General features: G+C 41.9%; 1 protein-coding gene across 2 annotated transcripts in view; it reads left to right on the top strand.

Annotated features, from left to right (window-relative positions):
• Positions 1-4206: 4206 nt before the first annotated feature.
• The window catches only part of LOC115195659 (hippocalcin-like protein 1), a 24091-nt gene continuing 6731 nt past the window's right edge, over positions 4207-21566 (top strand). The window contains exons 1-3 of one of the 2 annotated variants that reach the window (XM_029755752.1): positions 4207-4399; positions 14873-15466; positions 19247-19352. In XM_029755752.1, coding sequence (XP_029611612.1) covers positions 15089-15466; positions 19247-19352 — 484 coding nt within the window. In that variant the 5' untranslated portion in view covers positions 4207-4399; positions 14873-15088. The other variant, XM_029755762.1, reaches the window with a different exon arrangement.

Here is a 21566-nt window from a genome sequence, read left to right as displayed (position 1 = left end):
AAATGCTTATAAATATTTCATATATTATTATTACCTATGTTAGAAATGCTTGAAAATGTTTATAAATGTTTACAAACTATGTGATACAAATGTATAAATAGTATAAAAAACTACTGTTACTGAAAACTAAATACAAAATTGAATTAGTATTTGAGGTCACTTCAATACCAAAGCCATTTTGCCACAACTTTGGAAGTGTGCTTGGGGTCATTGTCCATTCGGAAGACCCATTTGCGAACAAACTTTAACTTCCTGACTGATGTCTTGAGATGTTGCTTCAATATAGCCACATCATTTTCCTGCCTCATGTTGCCATCTATTTTGTGAAGTTCACCAGTCCCTCCTGCTGCAAAGCACCCCCACAACATGATGCTGCCACCCCTGTGCTTCACAGTTGGGATGGTGTTCTTCGGCTTGCAAGCCTCCCCCTTTTTCCTCCAAACATAACGATGGTCATTATGACCAAACAGTTCTATTTTTGTTTCATCAGACCAGAGGACATTTCTCCAAATAGTACGATCTTTGTCCCCATGTGCAGTTGAAAACTGTAGTCTGGCTTTTTATGGCGGTTTTGGACCAGTGGCTTCTTCCTTGCTGAGCAGCCTTTCAGGTTATGTCGATACAGGACTCGTTTTACTACGGATATAGATACTTTTGTACCTGTTTCCTCCAGCATCTTCACAAGGTCCTTTGCTGTTGTTCTGGGATTGATTTGAACTTTTCGCACCAGAGTACGTTCCTCTCTAGGAGACAGAACGCGTCTCCTTCCTGAGCGGTATGACGGCCGCATGGTTCCATGGTGTTCATACTTGCGTACTATTGTTTGTACAGATGAACGTGGTACCTTCAGGCGATTGGAAATTGCTCCCAAGGATGAACTAGACTTGTTGAGGTGTACAATTTTTTCTGAGGTCTTGGCTGATTTCTTTTGATTTTCCCATTATGTCAAGCAAAGAGGCATTGAGTTTGAAGGTAGGCGTTGAAATACATCCACAGGCACACCTTCAATTGACTCAAATTATGTCAACTAGCCTATCAAACTTGTAAAGCCATGACATCATTTTCGGGAATTTTTCTAGCTGTTTAAAGGCACAGTCAACTTAGTGCATGTAAACTTCTGATCCACTGGAATTGTGATACAGTGAATTATAAGTGAAATAATCTGTCTGTTAACAATTGTTGGAAAATGACTTGTGTCATGCACAAATTAGATGTCCTAACCAACTTGCCAAAACTATAGTTTGTTAAGAAGAAATTTGTGGAGTGGTTGAAAAACGAGTTTTAATGACTCCAACCTAAGTGTACGTAAATTTCTGACTTCAACTGTATGTCAAAGTGTGTAAAGTATGTAAGTTGTTAAAAGCACTGTTTGTGTGGGTGTCTCTAACATTGCCAACAGACAAAGAGCTGTGAATGGATCTGTAAATAGCATTTTTTATATAAAAGGTCTAACAATTCGTTATGAAATGTATTTAGACTATTATTTGCTAAAAGTAAATATGTTTGTTCATAGAAACCTTGTTATGGTTCCACCTGCTGGCCATTTATGTTACCACAACTTAGAACCTCATTTAATGGGATAACTGGGAAGAGGGCTGCCATCAGATAAATGCAACCGGTGGAACTGACTTTCATAGACGCCAAGCAGAGGTAGCGTTTTCAACCGTGTCCTTTTAATTTCATATCTTACGTTTTGTTTTCATTTAGCGTTTTTGTTGAGTCATTTTGTGCTGTTTTTTAGTTTGCTTTTTCTCATCATTTATCGTTCTCGAATCTTTTCAAATAACCTGCTTACGATCAATGTCTTCATTACCCAAACCTTAGAACTGAGTGACAAACTAGACCTTGTGAGTAATAAGTGTGTGAATAACTGCAATCAAGAACTCTCAAGTTATTTTATTGGAGGTTTTGGATTAATTGGAAATGAGTTGGAACCTCCCAGCTAACAATTATAGGGAGAGAGAACGTTTTTGTAATGTTACCTGTAATGTACCCATCGTGCTTTTAGTTGGGGGAACATTCTATGTTAGCAAAAACATTGAGAAACTGTTTTGCATGTTTTGGTGTTAAAATTAAGAGAACATTCCATTAATGTCAAGAAGAACTTGTCTAGAACATGGTTACAACATACAACATTAATGTTCTGGATGCATTTTATGGGACGTGGTGAGAACATTTATGTGTCCAGTTTTCTAAGGGTTAGGAGAATATTCCATCAACATCCCACCAAACATACACAGAACATGGTTGCCATGCTCTCAGAATGTAAGATATTAATGTTCTAGACACGTTTCATGGGAACGTTGCTCGACCACTTCTGTGTATCAGTTGTCAGGACGTCACTTGATGGTCCCAAAGAAACGTTCTACCAAAAAAAATCTAATTCACATTACGCCTCGTTACTGTTGCCAAGCCCATCATGGACCTGATTGGTGAACCTGTCTATTGGCAAGGTAAGGGATACCTACACACAGTGCTTTCATCATACATATTTTACACACTTTGACATACATGATTACATTGTGCATGTTCATTTATACAGTAATTATGATTCAACACATCTTCACCTGGGATTTGAACTCACAACCTCTTGGTTCATGACATTCAGATCTTCCTGCTACACCACCATGTCAGTCAATTAGCAGTTAAAAATAGTCTATTGATGCACCCAAGCATCAACGTAAGTTACATAATAAAAAAATCTGCATCAAAATCATTCAATTTAAGCTGGAGATATGTTTTTTGCATGGCCTGTGTCGCAATCCACCACATCTGCCTATGTTGGCCTTCCGCATCTGAGGTGGAAGGTGCTACAGCGACACAATGTGTCTTTGTGAACGAACACGTCCCCAGATGTTAATGTTTTACTTAATTTTCTCTGTTCATTCAAACATGGAAAAAGAGTAATACTCTCAAAGGCTTAATGCTCTTTTTACAGACACTATTTTGGGAAACAATGCAAAGAAGCGTTGCCAAAGGAGAACGCGGGTAAGCCTTTTTATAAAAGTAGTTTCCGTGTAACACTAGGTTTATTACTCCTGTATTACTCCTGGTGCATACATGGCCTTATTACGTGTTTGAAGGGGTACAGTTCAGATTGTATATGAATTAAATGAATATGCATGACTTGAGACTGATGCATTTATTTACTGTGTTCTATTAGGTCGAGATGCACGGTCGAGAGGGCTTGCAGAGGATGAGACAGACATTTGGAGAGGAAGAACCCGATGGTCACTGACAGAGCTCTAAAGTTTCTCTGTTGAGATGGGAGAACCTTCCAGAAGGACAACCATCACTGCACCACTCCACCAATCAGGCCTTTATGTTGGAGTTTGCCAAAAGGCATCTAAAGACTCTCAGACCATGAGAAACAGGATTCCCTGGTCTGACAAAACCAAGATTGAACTCTTTGGCCTGAATGCCAAGCATTACATATGGAGGAAACCTGGCACCATCCCTAAGGTGAAGCATGGAGGTGGCAGCAACACGTGGGGATGTTTTTCAGCAGCAGGGACTGGGAGACTAGTCAGGATCGAGGCAATATGAACGGAGCAAAGTACGGGGACAATTGAATCCATTTTAGAATAAGGCTGTAACATAACAAAATGTGGAAAAAGTCAAGGGGTCTGAATACTTTCTCCCAAATGCACTGTACCTATCCAGGCATTGTAAGATCTGGCAAGTTTCAGGGCCTGGGCAGCAGAACACCCCAGTAATTCTGCTCTTAGATCTGCTCATGCATGAAATACACATTGACACAATCACCCAGCCCAAAACGGGAGGTTTAAAAAACACTGACATAGTTTAGCACAATTTTCCAAAGTCCCAGAGCATGTCTTTAATTATTTAGTATAGTAAAGTATTCCGAACTTATAACATTAATAGTGAGTGTAATTGGCTACGGTTGCAGGACTAAACCTGATGTTTAAACAAATCCAGAATGTGCAATTAAATACCCACACCTATCAGCTAACCTGCCATTTGACCACATATTTGACCCAGCAGTTACAATTACGTTCCCACTACTGTATCTGTATATGAGTGTGGATTGTTCTATATCCAAGCATGAGTGGCCTATTGGACATACATATTCGAGTATTTATTGTACGCCCGTACATAAATACACAGATTCCATTGACGGAAAATGCTCGTTTATTATAGCCTAGCAAATGCCACTCGAAGGCAGCTAAACTAAAAACGACTGCAATTCGTTGGAACGGCCATCCCCCACCAGAGAACTGGGCGAGTCCAGTGAAAGTCGAACAGCCGTGTACGTCGAATCTCTGTAAAATGATGAAACTGCGCTGCATGAAGAACAATGAATTTTATGCCGATCTCTGAATATATTTGAAAACTTCCTTCACAGATAGTTGTATAAGGTTGCTTATACCATCTCAAGGTAATTGGGTAACCTTACTTTACTTTTGCCAGTAGCTTAAGTTGAGTTTTCTATTGAAGCGTTAGAAATAAACGTTAACGTTATTGAGCAGCATCTTGGACACGACAGGACTGGATAGCCCTAACCGTCTTCAAAGGATAATACAACATCGTAAGCCAGGACTAAGTATACAACTTTGAATTTGTTGACAGTTCGATATCTATTTTTGTCGGTTTATGTACTCGATGTTGGTTCAATCAGATGACTAATTTGGCGATGCATTTACGTGCGTAATTACGCGTCCTTCAGACTAGTTTAAAATGGAAACTTTCTTGCCATGGTTAGAAACAGTATCTGATATGCGTATGTAGCTTATCTTGGCAGAGTGGTGTTTTTGCCTGGAGCAGAGAGAATCTCATATGGGGTTATGGACCAGGAAAATAGAATGGCATATTATCTGTTGTGGCAATGGTCAACATTTATGTTATAGTTTTTTCAGGAATTTGTCACGGTTGTCGTAGGAATGAGCGACCAAAGTGCAGCGTGTGTGTCGTTCCACATTTTATTTATACTGTGAAACTATGCAATACATAAATAAACTTGAATGACAAAAAAACAACAAACCGTGACGCAGAGATGAAACAGACACTACTCAAAAGTAATCTCCCACAAACCCAGGTGGAAAAAAAAAAACCCTACTTAAGTATGATCTCCAATTAGAGACAACGAGGACTAGCTGCCTCTAATTGGCGATCATCCCAAACAAAACCAACATAGAAATACAAAACTAGAACATGAACATAGAAATACAAAACATAGAAAAACACCCCCTGTCACACCCTGACCTACTCTACCATAGAAAAAACATCTTACTATGGTCAGGACGTGACAGAATTTTTAACTGATTTATAATCCCAAAATGTGGGAAGATTATGGATGAAGTCAGTGGTGTAGTGGAGGGTAAATGCAGTTTACACACTTTTTTGACCTACCGTTTATCCACATTTTGGGGAAAAATGCTTTGAAAGTAGGCCTATAGGGAGCGTAACTTTTTTTTATCTGCGACCGGTGATCAGTTTAACCACCTATTTTTTTTACCACTTCACTGATGAAGATTTGTGTCGTATTCCAGCAGATATTGTCACATTGTGTCATATCCGACAGTGTTTTTTTTTCAAGTCACTATAATTCATTTGGAGACAGAACAGGTAGAACTTATAGAAATAACACATCTAACAAGTGGAATATGGAAGTGTGTATGCGGTTCTATACGCTCCATTTCTGTCTGCAATGATTTGAACGCTGTGCCCTGTTGAAGATGTGCCCCAGTGGGGTAGTTACTGCCACTTACCCTTGCATAAACCAGCCTTAGCACTGCTGGTGTTGCCGTGGAGACGGGTGTGTCAAGGGACTATAGGCTACTACCAATACAGTTTATGGTTCTCTCTGACACTGCCTCAGTAAACCTCACACTGGAAGTGAGAATGATTTGGAAATGCCTTTTCTCCTTCTCAACCAAATACTAGGTCACCTCCTTCCCTAGTTTTTCTCAAAAGTTGCCTCACAGTCAACGTTGATGGAGAGGTGTGACCAAGTCACTTTGAAGTTAGTCCTACATATCAGTGGAGGCTGCCATGGGGAGAACGGCTCATAATAATGCATAGAATGGCACTAATGGAATGGAATAGCATTAAACACATGGAAACAGTTTAATGTATTTCATACCATTCCACAAATTCCACTCCAGCCATTACCACGAGCCCGTTCTCCCCAATTAAGGTGCCACCATCCTCCTTTGCTCCATATAACAAACAGTTCATTAGGCCCCGATCCCGACCTGGTTAAGCGCATGTAAATTGAACATTATTCAATTTTTATGCACTTTTCTCTCAAGGCATATTCTTACCTACAACTTAAGCATTAGAATAGCGTGCTATTCACCCCGCTATTCATTCAGGATGGAGATCCAAGAAATGAAGGTGTGGTGGAGGTGTGTCTATTCTGACCTTGACTTAATTCCCTGATAACTCCACCACCTTTATGTGTGAGCAAACCATGAATAAGGTCGAGCGAACCTGCCGGTTCCAAGTGGAAAAAGACTCTACTCAATTTTTTTCTGATAGAAATAACAGCATACTCCATGTAGTGTAATTTATAAATGGATAAGAGCCATTTCAAAGAGCTAGGAAAATAAGTAATCCATTTGAGAAGGGGATTGTAAAAACATAGCAATTGTTTTAGATTATTTTTCCTTATGATCACTGGAGACGAATGTGAAACCAGCCATATGGAAGCAAACTGAAAATCATATCAACAGGATATGTATTGCGGCCCCTTCTCCACAGTGAAATAGGCTCTAAATAGCTGTGCCATTATTTCCGAATTGTAATTGTGTGCCTTCATAATTTGCATGGATGAAATTTGAACACCCAAGCTCTAGGTTTATGTATGGCTGAACCTGCTGAGTTGATGTATGCGCTTTAGAATGTTTATAGCCTATGCCCGGGCTTTTCTCCGTTTTCTTTTACAATTTGTAAAACAATCATGTTAATTATTAGCCACTATCGGGAGCTACTGCCAGTAATACCCACATACATTTATAACTGTCACTTTAGTATTACTTTTCTTCAATTTGCATCCTTCCATTACGTTCCGTTCATCTTTCTTTCTTCTGTCACGTCCATGCAAGTTGTTCCTCAGGGTCGCTAGAATTAGTGGATCATTTTACGCTAACATTGTGCAATAATTTGGGATAAGTAGCCTATTTGAATCATTATGGATCTCAGACCACACGTGGCAGGTTAAACCTGGAGCCTGGTGCACGGTTCACGATGACTGGACCGTTGTCATACAGTTCCATGATTCGTGAGAATTAGGGTAGATTTATAGGACTATTGTTCAACCCCTATTGTACACTTTTTTCCACCTTCCAATATTTCATGGCTTGAAATTGAATATGACAAATTTCAGGATGAATCAAAGCACTGTATTTATTTATTCATTAATATATTTTGTATGTAAAGGCTCTCCAAACATGTTTTTTTGTTATCTGCAATGTGTAACTTTTTTGGCGACCTGACCAAATTGCCATAGAAATGTGAGTTATAGATCTGTCATTCTCATCGAAAGCAAGTCTAAGAAGCAGTAGATTTGTTATATGTGCACTATTTATATGCTTCCTGTTCTTTTTGTGTCTTTTACTTTCAGGTTTGTACACCAGCTTCAAACAGCTAAAAAATACAATATTTTTGGTTATGGAAAATGTATTTCACAGTGGTTTAGATGGTACAACGATTGTCTACACTATACTTGCTTGTTTTGTCACAAACTGAAATTAGGCAAACTATTAGAATTTTAGCAACCAGGAAATGGCGGGAGCAATTTCGGCATCTTTAATGATTCATACAGTATATACTTTCCTAACCCTAAAACTTGCCTAAATAATCTACAAGATCAGAGTATTTTTTAAATCTACCAGTTGGTGCTGAAACGGAGACGAAGATGCATAGATGGCATTCTTTCATTGATCCCTATTTTCTGAACCCGTTCTCTCAATGTATTCTAATCTGTCAACAAAATTGCAATTAAATGTACACTGTATTTAAAGGGATGTCGATAAATATACTGAAAACCCTATTGAATGAAAACTCCACGAGAAAATCTGTTGGTCAGCAAGTGGGAGGGTTTTAAGCGATTTAATTACATTTATTCAGTGCACGCAAGGTAACCACGCCTGCAATGCCCATTACACATGTTAATGAGGTAAGTCTGAATACAACTACTGAGAAATGCGTAGGAAAGGCTTGTGTAAGAAAGCCGTAATTTCCTATGTCGGAATCGGGCCCTAGAGGCCGACACATTACCAATAAAATCCTAGTCCTACATCATTGAATCACAGTCAGCTTCACAGCACGCTATGGTAATGAGCTTTTCAATGCCAGAAGGCTGTCAAGTTTAGCCTGTGTACTAGTCTCTTTAGCTAATCCACTCCCTGTACTTCATGTCATGTGCCAAAAAGACTGGCCTATCTGCCATCTTCAAGTATGAACATTATATAATTAATGAGCTCGAGGAGAATCGAGGATTTGATCCTGATTCGATCACCTTTAAAGCTATTCTCCAATCACAACGATTATGCAAATATTTGAACTCTGTATGCTAAGCAACCATTTTTTGTTTGTCTAGCCTGTTAGGGATAGGGGGCAGTATTTACACGGCCGGATAAAAAACGTACCCGATTTAATCTGGTTATTACTACTGCCCAGAAACTAGAATATGCATATAATTATTGGCTTTGGATAGAAAACACCCTAAATTTTCTAAAACTGTTTGAATGGTGTCTGTGAGTATAACAGAACTCATATGGCAGGCAAAAACCTGAGAAGATTACTTACAGGAAGTGGCCTGTCTGACAATTTCTTGGGCTTCTTGACTCTCTTTATTGAAAACTGAGGATCTTTGCTGTAACGTGACACTTCCTACGGCTCCCATAGGCTCTCAGAACCCGGGAAAAAGCTGAATGATGTCTTTGCAGCCCCTGGCTGAAAAACATTAGCGCCTTTGGTAAGTGGTCTATCAGAGGACAATGAGACTGAGGCGCCTGCACGAGGCGACCCCATGTTTTTATTTTCTCTGTCTTTGAACTAAAACAACGACTCCCGGTCGGAATATTATTGCTTTTTTCACGAGAAAAATGGCATAAAAATAGATTTTAAACAGCGGTTGACATGCTTCGAATTACGGTAATGGAATATTTAGAAATGTTTTGTCATGAAACGCGTCGGGCGCGTCACCCTTATTTACCCTTCGGATAGTGTCTTGAACGCACGAACAAAACAGAGGATATTTGAACATAACTATGGATTATTTTGAACCAAACCAACATTTGTTATTGAAGTAGAAGTTCTGGGAGTGCATTCTGACGAATAACAGCAAAGGTAATAACATTTTTCTTATAGTAAATCTGACTTTGGTGAGGGCTAAACTTGGTGGGTGTCTAAATAGCTAGCCCGTGATGGCTGGGCTATCTACTCAGAATATTGCAAAATGTGCTTTTACCGAAAAGCTATTTTAAAATCGGACATAGCGAGTGCATAAAGGAGTTCTGTATCTATAATTCTTAAAATAATTGTTATGTTTTTTGTGAACGTTTATCGTGAGTAATTTAGTAAATTCACCAGAAGTTTGCGGTGGGTATGCTAGTTCTGAACGTCACATGCTAATGTAAAAAGCTGGATTTTGATATAAATATGAACTTGATTGAACAAAACATGCATGTATTGTATAACATAATGTCCTAGGATTGTCATCTGATGAAGATCATCAAAGGTTAGTGCTGCATTTAGCTGTGGTTTGGGTTTATGTGACATTATATGCTAGCTTGAAAAATGGGTGTCTGATTATTTCTGGCTGGGTACTCTGCTGACATAATCTAATGTTTTGCTTTCGTTGTAAAGCCTTTTTGAAATCGGACAGTGTGGTTAGATTAACGAGAGTCTTGTCTTTAAAATGGTGTAAAATAGTCATATGTTTGAGAAATTGAAGTAATAGCATTTCTAAGGTATTTGAATATCGCGCCACGGGATTACACTGGCTGTTGCGTAGGTGGGACGATTTCGTCCCACCTACCCTAGAGAGGCTAGATGAAACCAATCTGTCAAAAGTTGATAACTCATGTCTAAATTCTCAAAGTAAATACATACTGCAATTCCAACCTTTTTTTGAGGCTCCACATGTTTTCATGGAAAATATGAATGTTATTTCCAACAACCAATGAGCAACTCCACTGTAAATCCAGCGCATATTGAACGTTGAGATTGCTGAAAGGCCAGTCTCTTTGGAATGTTAGTCTGAGTAACAGTCTCTAGCTATGTCAAGCTGGGTTCTCTGCCCAAAGCACATCACATGAAACTACGTCATTTGTGTTCCTATCAAGATGCTACCATAAATACAGACGGCCCAAATATTTTCTCAGTTCAATCCATCTCGGCAGCAGTATTCAGCGATGGGAAATGTACATGTTGACCCCCTTGACAGACATCATTAAATGGAGCGCCATTACCAACAATGCTATTCCGGGGGTATGCAGCCTGCTGTTTGTTTTAACTGGTCATCTGGTTGAATGGAGCTAGAGAAATATGGTGCTTTACGTTGGGGGGGGGGATAATTTGACACTAGTCAGGGTCTCCCCTGTCATGTCATGATGTCACTAAGCCTACCTGTAGCCTGGGGATATGTGTAGCATAGCAAGCTCTAAGGCAACGGTCGCCGATACTGAGGTTAGGGGTTACTAGAGTCATGTTTTATGTATCATTTACTGGACATGATGATTTGTCATATACCTGTCAGTGTGGGAGGATGCGGACACAAGCACGCACACACGCAAACATGCACACTTTTTAACTAAAATTAGGTTCATGGGGTTTTCCTGGATGCATGGATAAATTAGCTCTGGCTGCTTGGACACATTAAGGCTAATGATTGCCTGGTGTGATCCTATTGTTGGTGGCATTGAAGGGAAAAACTATGTTTGTATGCCTGAGAGTGGAACTTTCGGGGAGTCAGAGGTGGGACAGGGCAAGGACTCCCAATTGGCCTTAGGGGAAACACATGTCGTGTGAGTGTGTGGAATCTGGAAGCTGTGTGAAACATTCTCATTAGCTAGTGGAAAAAGTGGAACCATAACAGCCATAGTTATTGGGGAAGGGTTGAGAGGGATGGGGGCAGGGCGGCTTCTACAGACTACAGTAAGTGGCAGAGTCAGACCGACAAGGGAAAGACTGTTGCAGTGTAACTGAGGGGATAAGCAGATGTTGCCTGTGTCCCAAATGGCATCCTATTCTCTATGTAGTGCACTCCTTTTGACCATGGCCCATAGGGCTGAGGAAGGAATCTAGGCTCATTAGGGATAACCTGTTTCACAATCTCAAAACAAAGGCCTAATGGATTTCAGTGGAGGTCATATGTGAATTTAGTAAGGCCTGTTCTTTTCCTCCTAACATATACAAAGTGTGGTTCTATCCACAAATGAAAACACACACTAACCAAACAAAACATTGAATTGAGGGGAAAAGCATAATCTTACCTCAGATAGCGCAACAAACCGTCTGCACGAAAGAGTCCTACTGTATATAGGTAGAGAACATTGAAAAGAACAAGGCTATGTCTAACAGAACAAAAATACAGATAGAACCTTATAGTCCCACGTTCTCTAACAAAGACTGGGATGCAAATAAACCGCATTGGACTGATGTCGCACTAAACTTGACTTAAGGCAATTTCTCGTGGTAAAAGCTGTTGATGGCTGCTCAAGCTTGAATTATTTGTTAAGTGCAGTGCCATTTTTGCACATTATGGTTTGTTTGAATTCTGGCCAAATACTTTCTATAGACAAGAAAACAGGGCTAGATTGCCATCCCAACTGCTGTTCACTGCACTGAATACTTAATTGGAATTGCCAATATTAGGCTAAGGCTCCAGCTATAAAAACATGTCACGGATCCCTCCGGAACTTTCATCACGCACACCTGTCCCCTATTCCCACTGATTAGTATTTGTATATATGTGCCCTTTGGTTTCCATTGGGGGTCGATTATTGTTACAATGTCCGTTGGGGCGTGTGAGTACCTGTTCTGTGTGTTTTGGGCTTTCGTACCCTTGTGGATTGCGCAGATGATTACGGGTCTCGTCCCGTGTGTTAATCATCGTGCGAGTTTGTTATTTATTCAAGGTACTCCTCTCTCTTTTGTTTTGTGTTACTACCCTGTGTTTTGTATAGTGTTTGTTTGGTCTTCGTCCCCGTGCCTTTTACATGGCACGCCGTAAGTTGGGTACAGTAAAAAACCGTAGGGGGTGCGGTCGGGTTCTGGATGTGTGTGCGTGTGTGTGTTTGTGTGTGATGTCTCATTCCCAGCTGTGCACTCCTGTAAGTCTGGCAAACCAAGCTAAGGGGGGTGGTGGTGTGTCAGAGGGAGTGTAGGCTACTCCCAGTCCACTTTCCCCCTTAGAGCTCTCATCTTGCATTGTATTGCAACTCAGATCGAGGAAACTGCAGGAAATGACATTAAAGATTTTGGAGTGTGGACATGACTCTTTCCAAGATGAGAACTTTCTAGAAACCTCTTAGAGCACAGACACAAACCAACAATTAGTTGCTGTCCTCCTTTGTCCTCCGCTCCGGTCTCTGATATAATCTGTCCTGGGCCAATAATCTCGGAGAGAGAGAGAAAGAGAGGCAAACAGAAGCTTTTATTGACCAGAGAGAGAAATGGTCACGTTACCTCTCTTTCTCTCTCACTTTATCTCTCTCTGGCCAATAAAATCTTTATGGGTAAAGCAGAGAGAGTGGAAGTGTTATACACTGCTCAAAAAATAAAGGGAACACTTAAACAACACAATGTAACTCCAAGTCAATCACACTTCTGTGAAATCAAACTGTCCACTTAGGAAGCAACACTGATTGACAATACATTTCACATGCTGTTGTGCAAATGGAATAGACAACAGGTGGAAATTATAGGCAATTAGCATGACACCCCCAATAAAGGAGTGGTTCTGCAGGTGGTGACCACAGACCACTTCTCAGTTCCTATGCTTCCTGGCTGATGTTTTGGTCACTTTTGAATGCTGGCGGTGCGTTCACTCTAGTGGTAGCATGAGACGGAGTCTACAACCCACACAAGTGGCTCAGGTAGTGCAGCTCATCCAGGATGGCACATCAATGCGAGCTGTGGCAAGAAGGTTTGCTGTGTCTGTCAGCGTAGTGTCCAGAGCATGGAGGCGCTACCAGGAGACAGGCCAGTACATCAGGAGATGTGGAGGAGGCCGTAGGAGGGCAACAACCCAGCAGCAGGACCGCTACCTCCGCCTTTGTGCAAGGAGGAGCAGGAGGAGCACTGCCAGAGCCCTGCAAAATGACCTCCAGCAGGCCACAAATGTGCATGTGTCTGCTCAAACAGTCAGAAACAGACTCCATGAGGGTGGTATGACGGCCCGACATGCCAGAGAATACCAAGATTGGCAAATTCGCCACTGGCGCCCTGTGCTCTTCACAGATGAAAGCAGGTTCACACTGAGCACATGTGACAGACGTGACAGAGTCTGGAGACGCCGTGGAGAACGTTCTAATGCCTGCAACATCCTCCAGCATGACCGGTTTGGTGGTGGGTCAGTCATGGTGTGGGGTGGTATTTCTTTGGGGGGCCGCACAGCCCTCCACGTGCTCGCCAGAGGTAGCCTGACTGCCATTAGGTACCGAGATGAGATCCTCAGACCCCTTGTGAGACCATATGCTGGTGCGGTTGGCCTTGGGTTCCTCCTAATGCAAGACAATGCTAGACCTCATGTGGCTGGGGTGTGTCAGCAGTTCCTGCAAGAGGAAGGCATTGATGCTATGGACTGGCCCACCCGTTCCCCAGACCTGAATCCAATTGAGCACATCTGGGACATCATGTCTCGCTCCATCCACCAACGCCACGTTGCACCACAGACTGTCCAGGAGTTGGCGGATGCTTTAGTCCAGGTCTGGGAGGAGATCCCTCAGGAGACCATCCGCCACCTCATCAGGAGCATGCCCAGGCATTGTAGGAAGGTCGTACAGGCACGTGGAGGCCACACACTACTGAGCCTCATTTTGACTTGTTTTAAGGACATTACATCAAAGTTGGATCAGCCTGTAGTGTGGTTTTCCACTTTCATTTTGAGTGTGACTCCATATCCAGACCTCCATGGGTTGATAAATTGGATTTCCATTGATTATTTTTGTGTGATTTTGTTGTCAGCACATTCAACTATGTAAAGAAAAAAGTATTTAATAAGATTATTTCATTCATTCAGATCTAGGATGTGTTATTTTAGTGTTCCCTTTATTTTTTTGAGCAGTGTATATCGTGTCATTAAATGTGTGCCATGTGCATGCATGATGGTTTTCCCACCTATGTGTTACTTTTCCAGTAACATTTAATACACATACAGCTGAAAACCCATGCCTGTGTGTGTGACTGTCTCCCATGTGTCATCCTAACCTAGTTGCCTGGATTTTCTAATGGTTACCTGAGTTCTGAGGTAACAACCTTAGCTTCTTGTGCCATGCTGACCTTTGGAGACAAGAGACTGACTTATTGAAGCCTAGAATGGTCCCGGACACTCTCCCTCCACCACTTGGCGAACGGTCAATAAATAAATCCTCACAGTGCGAGGGGATGTAAATGGTGTCCACGGAGACCAGGCCTCACCATCCCATGTGGCACTCAGAACATTTCAGTTGTCATCTTATCAGTTTCACTCTGCCGCTGCTCATAGGCTGTTTAAAGCCTCTACAGTCAAACGTTATAATAACCATATTTCAGTATGAAACAACATTGGGCTATTTGAGGTGGTTCTTCTACCTCTTGAGTTACAGTATAACGCAACATCCAGATGAGGTTTGGATTAAACCAATTTATCACTTGAGTGTTTCACTTGATGTTCATAATAAGAGTGTTCAATCTCCCGTAGGAACAGAGGAAGAGGACGCAGATTGAGCAGCCAGCAAGCCAGCCAGCAGACAGACATCGTAAGGAGAGCAGAAGGGGACCTACAGTCCTGTGTGGTGGAGATAAGGTTCCAAGACTAATAGCAGAGCTGACTGTGGGAGAGGCTCCACATTTCATTTCACCTTCATTTAACCAGAAAAGGCCTTTGAGGTTTGAAACCCCATTCCAGAGGGCCATCATGGGGAAACAGAACAGCAAACTGCGGCCTGAAGTGCTGAACGACCTGCGCGAAAACACAGAGTTTTCCGACCATGAGCTCCAGGAGTGGTACCGAGGCTTCCTCAAAGACTGCCCAACGGGCCACCTGACAGTCGAAGAGTTCAAGAAGATCTACGCCAACTTCTTCCCGTATGGCGACGCTTCCAAGTTTGCTGAGCACGTCTTCCGGACATTTGACACCAACGGCGATGCCACCATCGACTTCCGGGAATTCATCATCGCGCTGAGTGTCACATCGCGCGGCGGCCTGGAGCAGAAGCTGCGCTGGGCCTTCAGCATGTATGACCTGGATGGGAATGGCTACATCAGCCGGGCTGAGATGCTGGAGATCGTACAGGTGAGTTGAGATGAGAATGAGTTGGTTCAATGGATTAGAAACTGAGCATGGTGCAGGTATCATCAGGGGGTCGATTCCTGCATGGACCACATACTATGAATATGTTCATTGTGGATAGTTTACAGTTGTGTAAGTTGCTTGGGATAAAAGTGTTTGCTAACTTCCTGTGGTGGATTTTACAGGTGGATTTAGGCAGAACACCCTCCAATATGTTCTCTGCTCACTTCAGCGTCCTATTTTTTACTTGTCTTTGTGATTTATCTAATGAATGATACGTTCTTTATTACTCATGTCCATGATATCGTAAACATATTTTCAGCATGGACATTGGCTGCAGCTCATTCTATTTTTGTTTCCCTTAATCAACATGGTCATATTTGCTCTCCCCACCACCGTGGCCAGAGCAGCAAGTCCCGTATCAGTGTTGACTCAGGCGATTGTGTGTGGTGGTGATAGAAGTGAACACATTCTCTTGTTAAAGTCCTCAGACCATTTTTATATTTATTTTTATTTCACCTTAATTTAACCAGGTAGGTCAGTTGAGAACAAGTTCTCATTTACAACTGTGACCTGGCCAAGATAAAGCAAAGCAGTGCGACACAAACAACAACACAGAGTTACACATGGAATAAACAAACGTATAGTCTGTAACACAATAGAAAATTCTATATACAGTGTGTGCAAATGAGGTAAGATTAGGGAGGTAAAGCACTAAATAGGCCATAGTGGTGAAATAATTACAATATAGCAATTAAACACTGGAGTGATAGATATGCAGAAGATTAATGTGCAAGTAGAGATACTGGGTGCAAAGGAGCAAAAAAAGAAATAACAATATGGGGATGAGGTAGTTTGATGGGCTATTTACAGATGAGCTATGTACAGGTGCAATGATCTGTGAGCTGCTCTGACAGCTGATGCTTAAAGTTACTGAGGGAGATATGAGTCTCCAGCTTCAGTGATTTTTGCAATTCGTTCCAGTCATTGGCAGCAGAGAACTGGAAGGAAAGGCATCCAAAGGAGGAATTGGCTTTGGGGTGACCAGTGAAATATACTTGCTGGAGCACATGCTACGGTTGGGTGCTGCTATGGTGACCAGTGAACTGAGATACGGCGGGGCTTTACCGAGCAAAGACTTATGGATGACCTGGAGCCAGTGGGTTCGGCGACAAATATGAAGCGAGGGCCAGCCAACGAGAGCATACAGGTCGCAGTGGTGGGTAGTATATGGGGCTTGGTGACAAAACGGATGGCACTGTGATAGACTGCTTCCAATTTGCTGAGTAGAGTGTTGGAGGCTATTTTGTAAATGACATCGCTGAAGTCAAGGATCGGTAGGATAGTCAGTTTTACGAGGGTATGTTTGGCAGCATGAGTGAAGGATGCAATGTTGCAAAATAGGAAGCCGATTCTAGATTTAATTTTGGATTGGAGATGCTTAATGTGAGTCTGGAAGGAGAGTTTACAGTCTAACCAGACACCTAGGTATTTGTAATTGTCCACATATTCTAAGTCAGAACCTTCCAGAGTAGTGATGCTGGACGGGCGGGCAGGTGCGGGCAGGCAGGTGCGGGCAGCGATCGGTTGAACAGCATGCATTTAGTTTTACTTGCATTTAAGAGCAGTTGGAGGCCACAGAAGGAGAGTTGTATGGCATTGAAGCTCATCTTGAGGTTAATTAACACAGTGTCCAAAGAAGGGCCAGAAGTATGCAGAATGGTGTGGTCTGCATAGAGGTGGATCAGAGAATCACCAGCAGCAAGAGCGACATCCTTGATGTATACCAAGAAAAGAGTCGGCCTGAGAATTGAACCCTGTGGCACACCCATAGAGACTGCCAGAGGTGCGGACAACAAGCCCTCCGATTTGACACACTGAACTCTGTCTGAGAAGTAGTTGGTGAACCAGGCGAGGCAGTCATTTGAGAAACCAAGGCTGTTGAGTCTGCCAATAAATGTGGTGATTGACAGAGTCGACAGCCTTGGCCAGGTTGATGAATATGGCTGCACAGTATTGTCTTTTATCGATGGCGGTTATGATATTGTTTAGGACCTTGAGTGTGGCTGAGGTGCACCCATGACCAGCTCTGAAACCAGATTGCATAGCGGAGAAGGTACAGTGGGATTCGAAATGGTCGGTGATCTGTTTGTTAACTTGGCATTCGAAGACCTTAGAAAGGCGACGATACGAAAGAGAGGTTGAACAGGCTAATAATAGGGGTTGTAACAATTGCGGCGGATAATTTTAGAAAGACAGGGTCCAGATTGTTTAGCCCAGCTGATTTGTAGGGGTCCAGATTTTGTAGCTCTTTCAGAACATCAGCTATCTGGATTTGGGTGTAGGAGAAATGGGGGAGGCTTGGGCAAGTTGCTGTGGGGGGTGCAGGGCTGTTGACCGGGGTAGGGGTAGGGGTAGCCAGGTGGAAAGCATGGCCAGCCGTAGAAAAATTCTTATTGAAATTCTCAATTATCGTGGATTTATCGGTGGTGACAGTGTTTCCTAGCCTCAGTGCAGTGGGCAGCTGGGAGGAGGTGCTATTATTTTCCATGGACTTTACAGTGTCCCAGAACTTTTTGGAGTTTGTGCTACAGGATGCAAATTTCTGTTTGAAAAAGCTAGCCTTTGCTTTTCTAACTGCCTGTGTATATTGGTTTCTAACTTCCCTGAAAAGTTGCATATCGCGGCGGCTATTCAATGCTAATGCAGTATGCCACAGGATGTTTTTGTGCTGGTCAAGGGCAGTTAGGTCTGGAGTGAACCAAGGGCTACATCTGTTCCTGGTTCTACATTTTTTTGAATCGGGCATGCTTATTTAAGATGGTGAGGAAAGCACTTTTAAAGAATAACCAGGCATCCTCTACTGACAGGATGAGGTTAATATCCTTCCAGGATACCTGGGCCAGGTCGATTAGAAAGGCCTGCTCGCTGAAGTGTTTTAGGGAGCATTTGACAGTGATGAGGGGTGGTCGTTGGACCGCAGACCCATTACAGATGCACGCAATGAGGCAGTGATCGCTGAGATCCTGGTTGAAGACAGCAGAGGTATATTTAGAGGGCAAGTTGGTCAGGATGAGATCTATGAGGGTGCCCGTGTTTACAGATTTGGGGTTGTATCTGGTAGGTTCATTGATCATTTGTGTAAGATTGAGGGCATCTAGCTTAGATTGTAGAGTGGCCGGGGTGTTAAGCATGTCCCAGTTTAGGTCACCTAACAGTACAAGCTCTGAAGATATATGGGGGGGGAAATCAATTCACATATGGTGTCCAGGGCACAGTTGAGGGCTGAAGGTGGTCTATAACAAGCGGCAACGGTGAGAGACTTTCTGGTTTCTGGAAAGGTGGATTTTTATAAGTAGAAGCTCGAATTGTTTGGGCACAGACCTGGATAGTATGACAGAACTCTGCAGGCTATTTCTGCAGTAGATTGCAACTCCACCCCCTTTGGCAGTTCTATCTTGTCGGAAAATGTTATAGTTAGGGATGGAAATTTCAGTTCCGTCTCATTGGTGTTAGGCTCAAATGCCTTGTTTTTTTTATAAAGCCAGAGAATCGTGATGAATTTTCCAGGCGGTAACCTGACTGCATAGGTAACTAGGAGAATAGTTCCATTCTGACAGAGAATATTGTATTATTTGTTAAAGGCACTATTTGGAAGTTACTTTGTTGTTTAATGGTCATTAATGGTAGATTGTATACACATTGAAGAATGTTATTTCTAAATGCCTTATGAGCTTAGTGCAACTCTCTTACCCAAGGTCAATATTGTTCTTCCTTCTGCAGGCGATTTACAAGATGGTGTCCTCAGTGATGAAGATGCCAGAAGATGAGTCGACACCGGAGAAACGGACAGATAAGATCTTCAGACAGATGGATGTAGACAATGATGGTGAGTCTTTTTTGTTTTTAACCTGTTAGGGCTAGGGGGCAGTATTTACACGGCCGGATAAAAAACGTACCCAATTTAATCTGGTTACTACTCCTACCCAGTAACTATAATATGCATATAATTATTGGCTTTGGATAGAAAACACCCTAAATTTTCTAAAACTGTTTGAATGGTGTCTGTGAGTATAACAGAACTCATATGGCAGGCAAAAACCTGAGAAGATTCTGAACAGGAAGTGGCCTGTCTGACAAGATCTTGTTTTTCTTGTCTCTGTTTATTTCTTGTCTCTGTTTATTTGATGTAACGTGACACTTCCTACGGCTCCCATAGGCTCTCAGAGCCCGGGAAAAAGCTGAATGATGTCATTTTAGCCCCAGGCTGAAACACATTTGCGCTTTTGGCAAGTGGCCGATAAGAGGATAATGGGCTTAGGCGCGTGCACGAGTCTATCCCGTGCTTTATTTTCTGTCGTCTATTTACCTAAACGCAGATTCCCGGTCAGAATATTATCGCTTTTTTACGAGAAAAATGGCATAAAAATTGATTTTAAACAGCGGTTGACATGCTTCGAAGTACGGTAATGGAATATTTAGAATTTTTTTGTCACGAAATGCGCCGTGCTCGTAACCCTTATTTACCATTCGGATAGTGTCTTGAACGCACGAACAAAATGCCGCTGTTTGAACATAACTATGGATTATTTGGGACTAAACCAACATTTGTTATTGAAGTAGAAGTCCTGGGAGTGCATTCTGACGAAGAACACCAAAGGTAATCAAACTTTTCTAATAGTAAATCGGAGTTTGGTGAAGGCTAAACTTGCTGGGTGTCTAAATAGCTAGCCCTGTGATGCCGGGCTATCTACTTAGAATATTGCAAAATTTGCTTTCACCAAAAAGCTATTTTAAAATCGGACATATCGAGTGCATAGAGGAGTTCTGTATATATAATTCTTAAAATAATTGTTATGCTTTTTGTGAACGTTTATCGTGAGTAATTTAGTAAATTGTTAGTAAATTCGCCGGAGGTTTGCGGGGGGTATGCTAGTTCTGAACGTCACATGCTAATGTAAAAAGCTGTTTTTTGATATAAATATGAGCTTGATTGAACAAAACATGCATGTATTGTATAACATAATGTCCTAGGATTGTCATCTGATGAAGATCATCAAAGGTTAGTGCTGCATTTAGCTGTGGTTTGGGTTTATGTGACATTATATGCTAGCTTGAAAAATGGGTGTCTGATTATTTCTGGCTGGGTACTCTGCTGACATAATCTAATGTTTTGCTTTCGTTGTAAAGCCTTTTTGAAATCGGACAGTGTGGTTAGATTAACGAGAGTCTTGTCTTTAAAATGCTGTAAAATAGTCATGTTTGAGAAATTGAAGTAATAGCATTTCTAAGGTATTTGAATAACGCGCCACAGGATTCCACTGGCTGTTACGTAGGTGGGACGATTTGGTGCCACCTACCCTAGAGAGGTTAAACCTCTAATTCGACTTTTCATAGTGACATAAGAATTTACAGTACCAGTTTACATTCCAGCTCGGTAAGAACTATGTAATTACCATTAGTAGTTACCATGTTGTTTTAACCAATATTCTTTCCTGACATTCCAACCAGCCCATGGTTGTTACCTGGAAACAGAGATGGTAGTTCTATGTAATAACGCTGAACAGTGCTGGAAAATGCAACTTTACCTGTTTCTCTTTAGTTCTACCGTTATATCCCTTTAAATATCCCAACCAGCCCATGGTTGTTACCTGGAAATAGTTAAACCATTATATCCCTTCCCCATAACAAACATAACTTAGCAGTGATATATGTCCTTGTAAAGTGACACAAAATTGCTATGACATGACAAACAAAGCACAGTTTACAACCATGGCCTGGTTTCCCCAAATAATCTTATAGTTAACAATGAACATTGCCTTAAGATGCTTTCGGGAAACCGGGCCCTTGGAATTCCGAGTTGGATGACCGTTCAAAACGATGTTTCCCAGTTTGAGCTCGTTTTATTATTATTTCTTTTTTTAAACAGTGTCGCTAGAACACGTTTATGTAAATTTCATGAATCCTTTCCTAATGTTGTGATTTTAGCGAATTAGAGGTTATGTAAGGGATAATCCCGTGTGATAATCCCGGGTCCCGTGTGGCTCAGTTGGTAGAGCATGGTGTTTGCAACGCCAGGGTTGTGGGTTCGATTCCCACGGGG

Source organism: Salmo trutta, chromosome 1, assembly GCF_901001165.1.
Source record: "Salmo trutta chromosome 1, fSalTru1.1, whole genome shotgun sequence".
Taxonomy (NCBI): domain Eukaryota; kingdom Metazoa; phylum Chordata; class Actinopteri; order Salmoniformes; family Salmonidae; genus Salmo; species Salmo trutta.
This window is presented reverse-complemented; position numbering and strand designations above follow the sequence as displayed.